Raw genomic sequence first — 12779 nt, 5'->3', positions numbered from 1 at the left:
TTGAGAAGCCGGGAGGAGAGTAGAGGCGGCCGCTATGTAGCGGAAACTGGCACCGGTGCTATAGTAATCCACGGTAGTACAGTCGTGTAAAATTTCTAGTATAGTAGGAACCGTTACGATTTGGCACCGCGGGGTACCGTGGGTATCGTGGGTATCGTGCAACTTTAATAAAATCACAAGGTGCTGGTAAAATCTCTGCAGGAGTGCTCTGTAAAATCTCCACTTCAGAAGTTAGGTAGCGTTTCCTCAGCGTTCTCACCGGGGCCTCCTGCTGGTTAAAACTGGTGATGTTAAATACACAGTAGTGGTCGGACACAGCCAAGTCCACAACAGAGGACACACCCACAGACAGGCCATAGGTCATGACCAGGTCCAGGGTGTCCCCCCCCCCCCTGCTGTGGGTCGGCTGTGTGACATGTTGTTTAAAATCCAAACAGTTGAAGAGGTTTATAAATTCTCTGGACACTGGGTCTGAGGTGTTGTCTACGTGTAGATTATAATCACCAGTTATTAAAATCCTGTTGTAGGTTGTGTGAATGATTGATAAGAATTCAGAGAGTTCACTGATAGAAGAGGTGGAGTACTGGGGGGGTCTGTAGACCGTTACGCAGAGAGTAGGAGGGCTGCTAAAAACAAAGACATGATGCTCAAATGATGAGTAGCTGTTAAAAGGAACTTCATTTGAGGACATTGTGGTTCTTGTTATGGATGCAGTTCCTCCCCCTTTTTCTAATGTCTAAAAACATTGCTGGGTTTCAACTGTCTGTGTGTTTTGATGGCGTGAATGTCCTGAGGTTCTGGTGGCAGAGAGAGGCCTACTGATGGAGAGGTGTATATGGTGGGGGTGTAACGTGTAGTGGGGGAGGGTGGGGGTGAGTGAGGGGCAGAGACTCTGTGTGCACATGTTTTAACAGTGAGTCAGGAGGTGGCTGAGGTGCAGGACCGGACAGTCAGGTTGATGTTAACTGATAAAAGCTGTGAACACTCCTGATTTGGGTGGAGGCCGCAATAGCCCCTCCACCGTTCGGTGCATGCAGTCATACGGCGAATACGTCTGAATGAGTAGCCTACCAAATAAAAGACAGTCAAGTCCTCACTTCAATCCAGGTGGCGGTAACGAGCCGAAAATCTGCCAGCTAACGTCATTAACCTACAGAAGAACAAAAACAGCCGAAGAAGAAAAGTCATTGAGAGTGTGGAGCATAGATGTACTAAGAGAAGTGTGGAGCTTCATTTAAATCACCAGTGTGGGAACACTTTGTTTTCCTGGTGCAACATAACGGTGATGGCAGCGAGTGGTGGACCGGACAAAGACTGTCTGCCGACGATGTTTGGCCCACGCATGTCCATATGACATGTGACTGTTGTTGGAAGACACACTTGAACATGTCAACTTGTCCTTTAACATTTGAATGACACAAACCTCCTGAGACACCAAATCCAGGAAGAAGAAGGTCCTGGAATCAAAGAACTAATCAACAGTTTGTAGTCCAACATGTGTGAGGAGGAGATATTGATCCTGTAATGAGGTCAGCAGCATCTTATTGATCTGTTTTGACATGAATAGTTGTCTGAATGTTGTGCTGACGTTTGGATGATGTCTGTAGAAGGCTGACATGATGAAGATCCACAAGGACAATAACACACAAGGACAAAGTCACTCTACTCATTTTAGAGAACAGCTGATTGATGAGGACACATTTCAGACCTCAACACATCTGATTGATCATCAATCATTTCATCTTTTATTCTTTATTCAGATTGGAGAGCTGCAGTTTGTCAGAGATCAGCTGTGATTCTCTGGTCTCAGCTCTGAAGTCCAACCCCTCCCATCTGAAACATCTGAACCTGAATAACAACAACCTGGAGGATCCAGATGTGAAGCAGCTTCTTGATCTTGTGAAGAGTCCAGACTATAAACTGGAGACTCTGAGGTGAGTAGAGGGTTCCAGTCAGTCCATGCTGCTTTCATCAATATTGTCCTAAACACAGTTAGTATCAAAGATCCAGTGTTTCCTGTAAACCTGCAGCTTCTCAGTGAAGCTGTGAGAGGAGAATGGAGACAGGCTTCAGGATTGGACAGAAAGACAGAGAGAGAGACAACAGTCAGCCAATCAGATGAGCCAGAAGCTTGTTGTGATCATGTGTTTGAGTTGATGTGAAGACGACTGTTGTTGTTGTGTTGATGTGTCCAGGAAATAAAGCTGGATTCCAGCTGACAGCCTTCCAAGATGTATAGAGACAGTGGTGGTCATTCATCAGATCTGATCAACAACTGATCACAGCTCTGAGATCAGTCTGACTGAAGCCTGCACATCACAGAACCAGCATTACATTTAGTAACCATGAGCAGAGTCATCACATGTGTCATTAGTTTGATCAGATCTCTTCAATGACAGCCTCCATGTTTATTAGTCAGCTGATCTTTGTTTAAATGGAGCAGCAGTAAATCCATCACTAAAGTGTTGGTGCAGTAATGAAGCGTTCAGGACTCTCAGCAGTTTATTAGTCAAATCTGCAGAGGAAACAGACTTGATGCTAAAAGTCTCTGCAGGTCTGTGTGTGTTCACTCCAACACGTTAACATGAAGCTGAAAGGAAGCTGGCTGAGCTCCACAGCTGCTCCACTGCTGCTCTGAACAGGACTGAAGTCCCTGCTGCTCTTTCTACTGGATGTGATGATGAAGGGAGACTCTGGAAACACTCCTTCACCTCCTCTCTTCTTTCTCCTCCTCTCTACAGGTGGAAGGACTCACGATGGTAAACAGGACGGTGTGTGTGTTGTGAGAGGATGAGCTGTGTCCTGATGATCCAGAGGTTGAAGCAGACTGACCGGACCATGTTACTGGGAGGTGGAGAGGAGAGCTTCATCCACATGGTCTCCATTTAAGACCATCAACAGAGCTGCACTTCAACTCTTCACAGAGCTCCAACAAATCAAGTCCAGTCCCTCATGAATGATTCAGACACATGTCAACCTGCCAGCATCAACAGTCCTTCCTGTTGTTGTCTAGATGTTTGTTCCATGTCTTCTCTTGTCTCTGTAGAAACAGTAGATTCCAGATGTTTTTACTCCTGTTTCATCCACATATTTATTGTGTTGGAGCGAGCAGCAGCTGCTTTATCTGTCATTGGTTATTGGTTGGTGAGTGTTTCCTGTTGACTTATCTCCTACTTCACATTCTTTACAGTGTACTCTCCTAGTTTTTAAGTTGTATATAAATGATGTAATAAAGTGCATCTGGCATGACTTTTTTTTTACAGTGTTCTTTTTTGTGAGACTACTTGTTATTTATTAGTGTTTTTGCTGGTTGTAGTTTTTTAACATCATATCATGAGGACTGGTAGTCATTTCTTACAGTGCATCTACTCATTTGTACACGGTATCTCCAAATAGTCATTTTTATCAGTGTATCTCCTGACAGTGATTATTTTACAGTGTATCTCATCATGCCAGTTTTTTTTGGATTCCCTCTCCTAGTGGTAATTTTCTATGGCATATCTCCTGGTTATATTCTTATACTGTCTGTCTCCAGTGGTCAGTTGTTTTCCAGCATATCTTCTGGTGGGCATTTTTACCAGTACCCCATTATTGTATTTTTTTACAGTGGACGTGGACCTACCAGACGCGGCTGGTAGGCAAAATGTAGGGGGTCTAAAAAAGATTTCATCTTTTTTTTTATTTTTTTTATTTATTTATTTATTTTACAGTGTACACCCTTGAAGTCAAGTTTTTACAACACATTTTCTGGTAGTCATATTTTACAGTGTATTGTGGTAGTCATTTTTTTACAACATATCTACTTTTAGTTTTTACAGCATATCTCCTAGTGTTATTTTTTACAGTGCATCACCTGGTTGTAATTTTTGTTACAGTGTATATCCTGGTGGACATTTTGTACAGTGTTCCTCCTTGTGGTCATTTTTTTATAGCGTATCTCCAGGTTGTTTTCTTATACTGTCTGTCTCCATTTAGTCATTTTTAGGAGTGTATCTCCAAGTAATCACTTGTTTTAAAGCATATCTCCTGGTGTTATTTTTTACAGTGTATCACCTGGTTGTAGTTTAAGCATATCTGCTGTTACTCATGTGCTGTTTAGCTGCAGTTCCTCTGCGTGGCCACCAGAGGGCAGTGAACACTCATCAGTCAGTCTATCAGTGTAATAATATGTGTTCATTATCAGCCTGATGAACATTAGAGCTAAAATACTGCAGTCAATGAATATCAGTATTATGGGATGTGGACAGTTGTAGTTAGTGACAGTGACCACTGGAGGGCAGTGATCATCATAGTTTCTCTGTGTTTGCGTCATTAAACTGACTTCATGCAGTTCATCGTTTCATCACCAGAGGGAGACACATCTGCACCACTGTAAAAAAAAAATGACAATAAGGAGATACACTGTAAAATATGACAAAAAAGATAAAAGTAAAGATACCCCCCCAAAAAAACTGAAGAAAAACATTAATTACAACATACACTGTAAAAACCAGATGATGACCAGTAAACACATCAAGAGGATACACTGTAAAAAATAACAATGCAGATGAAGCTCAATAAAAATCTGTGAATCAGAGAATGTATTAAAATAAATAATTAATGCTACCGTCTCAATAACCAGAGTGACCCAAGACATACGCTGTAAAAGATCTGTGATAACAACTACCAGCTACACTATAAAAAATGATTATAGTGAGGACGTCTTTAGATAACTGAGCCACAAAGAAACAGATGGATGAGGTTTAATCACTTCACTTCAGGATCATGATGGATCTGTTCATCACATGGAGACTCTGAGTAAATATGAATAAATATGAGGATGAACCCTGACTGATAACCAGACCTCATCATCATCATCTCCTTCATCTTGGGTCACTGCAGGTCACTGATTCATCTCTGGTGTCACAGTTCATCACATATTATTATAGATGTGTTTCTGCTCTGAGTATACTGGTTCACTCTCTGTCCTTCTTCATCATCATCATCATGTTCATCACCATCATCTTCTTCTTCTTCTGTTCTAATAAGCGTAGAACCAGCTCCTCCTTCATGTGTTCATCAGTCTGACTCATTCATTCAGCAGCTCATCTTCAGTGAATGACTGAATGAATGAATGTCAGCTGATCGCAGTGTGTACGTGGGGGACCCTGACTACGTCAGAGGAGGTGTGGGGGCGTGGTCAGCCCGTGACGTCGCAGGCAGCAGCGTCGTGTCCTTTTAAAGCCGCGGACAGACCGACTGAGACTCAGACTCAGACTGACGGACAGAAGCTTTAATACCCGCAGCGGCTCCGGGACACCTGACAGCTCCACACCGGGACTCGGTCACCTCCTCACGGACGTCTCTCTCCCGTCGCCCCGCTCCTCGGATGGAGGCGCAGTCATTCCTCCACAGCCCGCAGCGCTCACCGGCCGCCCGCCGCAGGGACTGAAGCTCCGCTCCGGCTCCTCAGGAGGAACCATCGGGACTCCTCCGTCCTCCGCGTCCTCTCCGTCCTCTCTGTCTTCCAGCAGGCCGCCGTCTCCTCCGTGACTCTCTGTTCCCATGCGATTCTTCAGACTCACATTCAAGTGTTTCGTGGATTGTTTTTGAAGGTCGCTGTCCGGTTGTCGGTGTAATTCCTTTTCTTTTTATTTTCACCTTTTATTTGAAATCATTTTGTCCCGTGACTCGAGGAGAAAAGTATGTCCCCTGATTATTACTAGAACTCTTTACTTAATCTGAAATAAAATCTGAATTCATTCCTGTGGAAAGAACTGGATTAATCCACCCTGCAGAACCGAACCTGGTTCTGGACTCAGTCACACTTTAAATTAAAGGAACCTGAGCCTGACTGGTTCCTGGTTCCTGGGCTGAAACTGGACTAAAGTCTGAGGGTCTAAAGGGAACTGAACACAGCTGACTGCTTCTGACTGGTCCCCAGTTCTGACTAGTTCCTGGTTCTGACTGGTTCCTGGTTCTGACTAGTTCTGACTGGTTCCAGGTTCTGACTAGTTCTGACTGGTTCTGACTGTTTCCTGGTTCTGACTAGTTCTGACTGGTTCTGACTGGTTCCTGGTTCTGACTGGTTCTGATTGGTTCCTGGTTCTGACTAGTTCCTGGTTCTGACTGTTTCCTGGTTCTGACTAGTTCTGACTGTTTCCTGGTTCTGACTAGTTCTGACTGGTTCCTGGTTCTGACTAGTTCCTGGTTCTGACTGTTTCCTGGTTCTGACTAGTTCTGACTGGTTCTGACTGGTTCTGTGAGAAAGACTGAAGACAAACTGCAGAGACAAGACTAAAACTTTCAGGGCTTAAAGGTGGAACATTTGGTTCCTGGTTCTTGACTGGTTCCTGGTTCTTGACTGGTTCCAGGCTCTAATGGAGAAGCAGGCTCTGCCGGCCTCCTCCTGCTCCGTGGTTCTCCTGGAGGAGACCAAGAGGACCCCCCACCCCCTGACGAATGGCGGCAGTTACCCCCCAACGGCCTCTAATGGCAACCTCGTCCCACTGACGGCGTTGTCGGGGTCTGGTGGTGTCATGGTGGGCGGAGCTTGTGCCGGACCGGACAAGAAAGGGGTCATGGTCGCGGGGACGGGGCCAGGGCCAGGGCCAGGGCCAGGATATCCTGAGCGGGAGACCTGGACCCGGCAGATGGACTTCATCATGTCCTGCGTGGGCTTCGCCGTAGGACTTGGAAACGTGTGGAGGTTCCCGTACCTGTGCTACAAGAACGGAGGAGGTGAGGCTGAACACACCTGGGATGGGGGCGGGACAGAGGGACTGGGGCGGGACAGAGGGACTGGGGGTGGGACAGAGGGACTAGGGGCGGGACAGAGGGACTGGGGCAGGACAGAGGGACCAGTCTGGTCCGGTCTGGGTCAGATGGATCAGATAAAATCAGTGTGTGTTAGTACCTAGTGTGGCAGACTGGGGAGTGGGTGGAGCTTGTTTGAACGGGGTGTGGCTTGTCGGTGGGTGGAGCTTTGTCTCCTGTAGCTCTGTCTCTTGTAACTCTGTCTCTTGTAGCTTTGTCTCCTGTAGCTCTGTCTCTTGTAACTTTGTCTCCTGTAGCTCTGTCTCTTGTAACTCTGTTGCCTGTAGCTCTGTCACTTGTTGAGGACTCTGTCTCCGGTAGCTCTGTCTCTTGTAGCTCTGTCTCTTGTAACTCTGTCTCCTGTAGCTCTGTCTCCTGTAGCTCTGTCTCCTGTAGCTCTGTCTCCTGTAGTTCTGTCTCCTGTAGCTCTGTCTCCTGTAGTTCTGTCTCCTGTAGCTCTGTCTCCTGTAGTTCTGTTTCCTGTAGCTTTGTCTCTTGTAGTTATGTATCCTGTAGCTCTGTCTCCTGTAACTCTGTCTCCTGTAGCTTTGTCTCTTGTAGTTATGTATCCTGTAGCTCTGTCTCCTGTAACTCTGTCTCCTGTAGCTTTGTCTCTTGTAGTTATGTATCCTGTAGCTCTGTCTCCTGTAACTCTGTCTCCTGTAACTCTGTCTCTTGTAGCTCTGTTCCCTGTAACTCTGTCTCTTGTAGCTCTGTTCCCTGTAACTCTGTCTCCTGTAACTCTGTCTCTCGTAGTTCTATCTCTTGTAGCTCTGTCTCCTGTAGTTCTGTCTCTTGTAGTTCTGTCTCTTGTAGCTCTGTTCCCTGTAACTCTGTCTCCTGTAACTCTGTCTCCTGTAGCTTTGTCTCTTGTAGTTATGTATCCTGTAACTCTGTAGCACCTGTAGCTCTGTCTGCTGTAGCTCTGTCTCCTGTAGTTCTGTCTCTTGTAGCTCTGTTGTCTCCTGTAGTTCTGTCTCTCGTAGTTCTGTCTCTTGTAGCTCTGTCTCCTGTAGTTCTGTCTCTTGTAGTTCTGTCTCTTGTAACTCTGTCTCCTGTAGCTCTGTCTCCTGTAGTTCCGTCTCTTGTAACTCTGTCTCCTGTAGTTCTCTTTCCTGTAGCTTTGTCTCTTGTAGTTATGTATCCTGTAGCTCTGTCTCCTGTAACTCTGTCTCCTGTAGCTTTGTCTCTTGTAGCTCTGTCTCCTGTAACTCTGTCTCCTGTAACTCTGTCTCCTGTAACTCTGTCTCTTGTAGTTATGTATCCTGTAACTCTGTCTCCTGTAGCTCTGTCTCTTGTAGCTCTGTCTCTTGTAGCTCTGTCTCTTGTAGCTCTGTGCTTGTGACTCTGTCTCCTGTAACTCTGTCTCCTGTAACTCTGTCTCTTGTAGTTATGTATCCTGTAACTCTGTCTCCTGTAGCTCTGTCTCTTGTAGCTCTGTCTCTTGTAGCTCTGTCTCTTGTAGCTCTGTCTCCTGTAGCTCTGTCTCTTGTAGCGCTGTCTCCTGTAGCTCTGTCTCTTGTAGCTTTGTCTCCTGTAGTTCTGTCTCTTGTAACTCTGTCTCCTGTAGCTCTGTCTCCTGTAGCTCTGTCTCCTGTAGTTCTGTCTCCTGTAGCTCTGTCTCCTGTAGCTCTCTCTCCTGTAGCTCTGTCTCCTGTAGTTCTCTTTCCTGTAGCTTTGTCTCTTGTAGTTATGTATCCTGTAGCTCTGTCTCCTGTAACTCTGTCTCCTGTAGTTCTGTCTCTTGTAGCTCTGTTGTCTCCTGTAGCTCTGTCTCCTGTAGTTCTGTCTCTTGTAGCTCTGTCTCTTGTAGCTCTGTCTCTTGTAGCTCTGTCTCCTGTAGCTCTGTCTCTTGTAGCGCTGTCTCCTGTAGCTCTGTCTCTTGTAGCTCTGTCTCCTATAGCTCCGTCTCTTGTGACTCTGTCTCCTGTATTTGTTTGTTTGTTTGTTTGATTTATTGGAATAAAGACATATCCAAGGGATAGATCATGACAAAGTGCAAGCACTTATTTCCGTCATGGTCCCTAATGTTACAAGACAGGACATATATCCACATAAAACAAAACAATTAAACATCATAAAAATAGACTATGAGAGGCTAAACAAATAACCCTAACCCTACCATTCTGTATTAAAGTGCAAAGTGCATACAAAGACAACACCAACAGACAACAACTCACATGGAGGAAGACATGTTAGTGTCACTATAGATTTAAATTGTCCATGAGCCAGGATTTTACCTTTTTCCTGAAACAATGATAATTATCTCTGTAGCTCTGTCTCCTGTAGCTCTGTCTCTTGTGACTCTGTCTCCTGTAGCTCTGTCTCCTGTAAGTCTGTCTCCTGTAACTCTGTCTCCTGTAGCTCTGTCTCTTGTAGTTCTGTCTCTTGTAGCTCTGTCCCCTGTAGCTCTGTCTCCTGTAACTCTGTCTCCTGTAACTCTGTCTCCTGAAGCTCTGTCTCTTGTGACTCTGTCTCCTGTAGCTCTGTCTCTTGTGACTCTGTCTCCTGTAGCTCTGTCTCCTGTAGCTCTGTCTCCTGTAGCTCTGTCTCTTGTAGCTCTGTCTCTTGTAGCTGTGTCTCTTGTGACTCTGTCTCTTGTAGCTCTGTCTCCTGTAGCTCTGTCTCCTGTAGCTCTGTTGTCTCCTGTAGCTCTGTTGTCTCCTGTAGCTCTGTCTCCTGTAGCTCTGTTGTCTCTTGTAGCTCTGTCTCTTGTAGCTCTGTCTCTTGTAGCTCTGTCTCTTGTAGCTCTGTGCTTGTGACTCTGTCTCTTGTAGCTCTGTCTCCTGTAGCTCTGTCTCCTGTAGCTCTGTCTCTTGTAGCTCTGTCTCCTGTAGCTCTGTCTCTTGTAGCTCTGTTGTCTCCTGTAGCTCTGTTGTCTCTTGTAGCTCTGTCTCTTTTGAGGACAGTTAATCAGGTTTGTGTCTTTTTTGTGTCTTTGTGTCTTTAGCCGACAGACACAGTGTCTCAGTGTCTCAGTGTCTCAGTGTTTGTCTTCTTTATCTGTTTTTAAGTCATGTTGACTTTATTCACCTCCTCGTTTCCATATCTAGAGCCGTCAGCGATGTTCTGTCTTTTCATCCTTTCATCCAGCTCCACCTGTTTACTTCCTCCTCTCTCTACTTTTATCACTTACCTGTTATAGTTTCTTTAGAAAGACGTCCCTCGTCCTGCGTCCAATTAAAAACAAGAGCAGAGTCAAAGGTCAAAGACTTTTACAGTTTTAGTTGATCATTATTCTCAGTCACACGACGTCTGACACGTTAAAACTAGTTCATGCATCTAAATAGTGTTTCTGTTATTTAGCCCAGCACACTGACTGCTGTGTCAAAACATTAGGAACACATTCATTGAAATCACAGGTGAGTCAACATCTCTCTGAGTTATTAGAAACTAAAGCTGAACACCAGAGCCTTCATGGTGTACCTAATGAAGTGGCCAGGGGTCAAGGTCAGTTGAGCTCGTTGGTTTGAGACAAACAGTCTGAAGCAGATTAGAAACAGTTTCATGTTATCAGACAAACATGATTCATTCAGGAGCAACTCTGCTATCTTCCCATGATGCACTCTGCTCACTGTTAGTCAGCCACCATCTTGTTTGAGTCATGTTCATACAGAGTGTGGCCAGTACATTAGGTACACTGTATGTATGTTCAGTCTGTGGAGGAGGAGGAGGAGGAGGAGGAGAGGAGGAGGAGCAGGAGGAGAGGAGGGGGGAGGAGGAGGAGGAGGTTGTTCTTCTTCTTCTGTCTAAACTGAACTTTAAAGGAGACAAACTGCTGAGAGAAAGAAAAGACATTTGTCCACCTGAAAAGGTCTCGTTCACGCAGAGACAGAGGAGACAGAAAGGTCTGGATATTCTCAGAGAGGAGGAGGAGGAGGAGGAGGAGGAGGAGGTCAGACATAAATCAGGAGAAAGGTTCAGTTCTCACGTTCCAGCCTGGAGTCATGTGACTGAGGAGGTTACCTGGTTCACACCTGATTCATCAAACTCTCTAAGAACAAATAATGAACTTCCTCCCTCTCGTCCTCCCTCTCGTCGTCCTCTCGTCCTGTCTCTCGTCCTGCCTCTGTCCTCTCCTAGAGTCTCAGGTTTATTGTCCTACAGTGATTGTGTCCTTGCCTGAAGAGCAGGAGGAACTGATTGGACAACGTCTTGTCCTCTGTTGTGTCTCAGTGAGGACACGTTGTCCTCTTGTGTCTTTGTTTCTGGAGACATTTAAAGGAGGAGGAGTTATCAGGGTCCTTCAGACTCCTGGAGCTTTGACCTGATGGGATGTGGTCTGGTGTCTCTGCTGCTCATCTCCATGGTAACAAACACTTGATGAGGTCAGAGGTCAGGCATGGATGAAGTGTGTGCTGATTGGCTGCCAAGAGTGACATCATCATCTGTCGCCCCACGTGGGCCAGAGATTAAAGATCCTGTAATCTGATAATCTGATGGAGGCACACGCCACAGCTCCTTCTCTTCTCCTCCTCCTCCTCCTCCTCCTCTTCCTCCTGCTGCTCCTCCTCCTCCTCCCTTTATATATGATGTGAGAGGGAGCAGAGGAGCTGGAGGTTGTTTTGTGTGGAGGCGTCTCCTGTCCTGTCCTGTGTGTGTGAGCTGATACCGTCCCGTGTGATGTGGGCTCATAACGGGGACGATAACGAGTCTCTGACCTCTGTGGCCCAGGATGCTACGTTAGCTTAGCGCTTGTCAGGAGGTGGTTTGTGGCAGAGACACCTGATGAGAGCACCGTGGTCGTCATGGTAACCGCCATACAGCGTGCAGGCCGTGTGACAACGCTGCTGATTGGTTAGAACGTGATGCTGACAGGAGAATCAGCTGTTCACTGAATGTGTGGGCGGGGCTTAATGTGGTGATGGACAGAAAAATAACAGTAGTCATACGTGTCATGTGATGAATTTAAAGGTCTGTGATTGGTTGGAGGACTGTCCAGGTGATGTAGAGGACGTATTTAATGTCCCAGTCCGTCTAACTAAGAGCTGAGAGACAAACGTCTGTGTCTCAATAACTGATGTTAGTTGTTTATTACAGTTGGTCTGTTCCATCTGACTGTGATGAGGCCGTAGTAACTCTGTAATCCCATCAACACTGAGTTAGTGACGAGCTAACAGCATTACACCACTTAGCCCTGAGTGTGTGTGTGTGTGTGTGTGTGTGTGTGTGTGTGTGTGTGTGCAGGGGATTTTCATTGAGCTGCTGTCATGGCTGCCCCTCCCCCTCCATCTCTCTGTAGTCATGACTCACCAGCAGCACGTCTGTTTTCATGCTAGGCTACGCTAAGCTAACACATCAGAACAGTGTGTGTGTGTGTGTGTGTTAGCAGCATGCTAATGCTAACTCATGTCTCATCACCAGCCTGTGTGTCAGAGACATGTGGTTGGAGGAGACAGTCTCATGGAAAACAATAATAATAATAATAAAATAAAATGCATTGGTCTGTTGGTCTGAGCTCCATCTGTCACTCAGTTCAGTTTTATTTATGTAGCGTCAATAACAACCGGAGCAGCCTGAAGGTGACGGTGGCAGGAAGAAACCTTGAACAGAACCAGAACCAGAACCAGCTCATATAGAGGAACCAGTCTGTCTAAGGCCGGCCGGGTAGAGACAGAAAGGAGAGGGAGGAGAGGATGAGATAAACATCCATCTGTCATAGATACATATATCTGAGTAAAGCGTAGAATCTGATGATGATAATGTAAAAACCTCTTTGAGCAGTTTAGTTGGGATTGGATCTAGAAGACAGGTTGATGGTTTAGATGCTGTAATTGTTGAAGAGAGCTCAAGAAGATCTACTGGGGAGAAGGATTCCAGATATTGATTAGGTCTTCCAGAAGTTTCTAATGTCACTGTACTTCCATCTTTGACAGCTGTTGGAAGGATGCCTTGAATATTTTCTCTAATGCCGACAATTTTCTTAGTAAAGAAGCTGATGAAGTCATTACTACTGAGGGCTAAAGGAATAGATGGCTCAACAG

The 12779-nt window shown here is 45.7% G+C and overlaps 1 protein-coding gene across 1 annotated transcript in view; it reads left to right on the top strand.

Annotated features, from left to right (window-relative positions):
- Positions 1–6359: 6359 nt before the first annotated feature.
- The window catches only part of slc6a8 (solute carrier family 6 member 8), a gene marked incomplete at both ends in the record, with an annotated part of 26024 nt that continues 19604 nt past the window's right edge, over positions 6360–12779 (top strand). Inside the window, one exon of the mRNA XM_084575239.1 lies at positions 6360–6720. Within this exon, the coding sequence (XP_084431365.1) occupies positions 6360–6720 (361 nt within the window). The remainder of the gene's footprint in view (positions 6721–12779) is intronic.

This window comes from Chelon labrosus, assembly GCF_963514085.1.
Source record: "Chelon labrosus genome assembly, contig: SCAFFOLD_55, whole genome shotgun sequence".
NCBI lineage: Eukaryota > Metazoa > Chordata > Actinopteri > Mugiliformes > Mugilidae > Chelon > Chelon labrosus.
The sequence above is the reverse complement of the archived record's forward strand: the minus strand, read 5'-3'. Positions and strand labels throughout refer to the sequence as shown.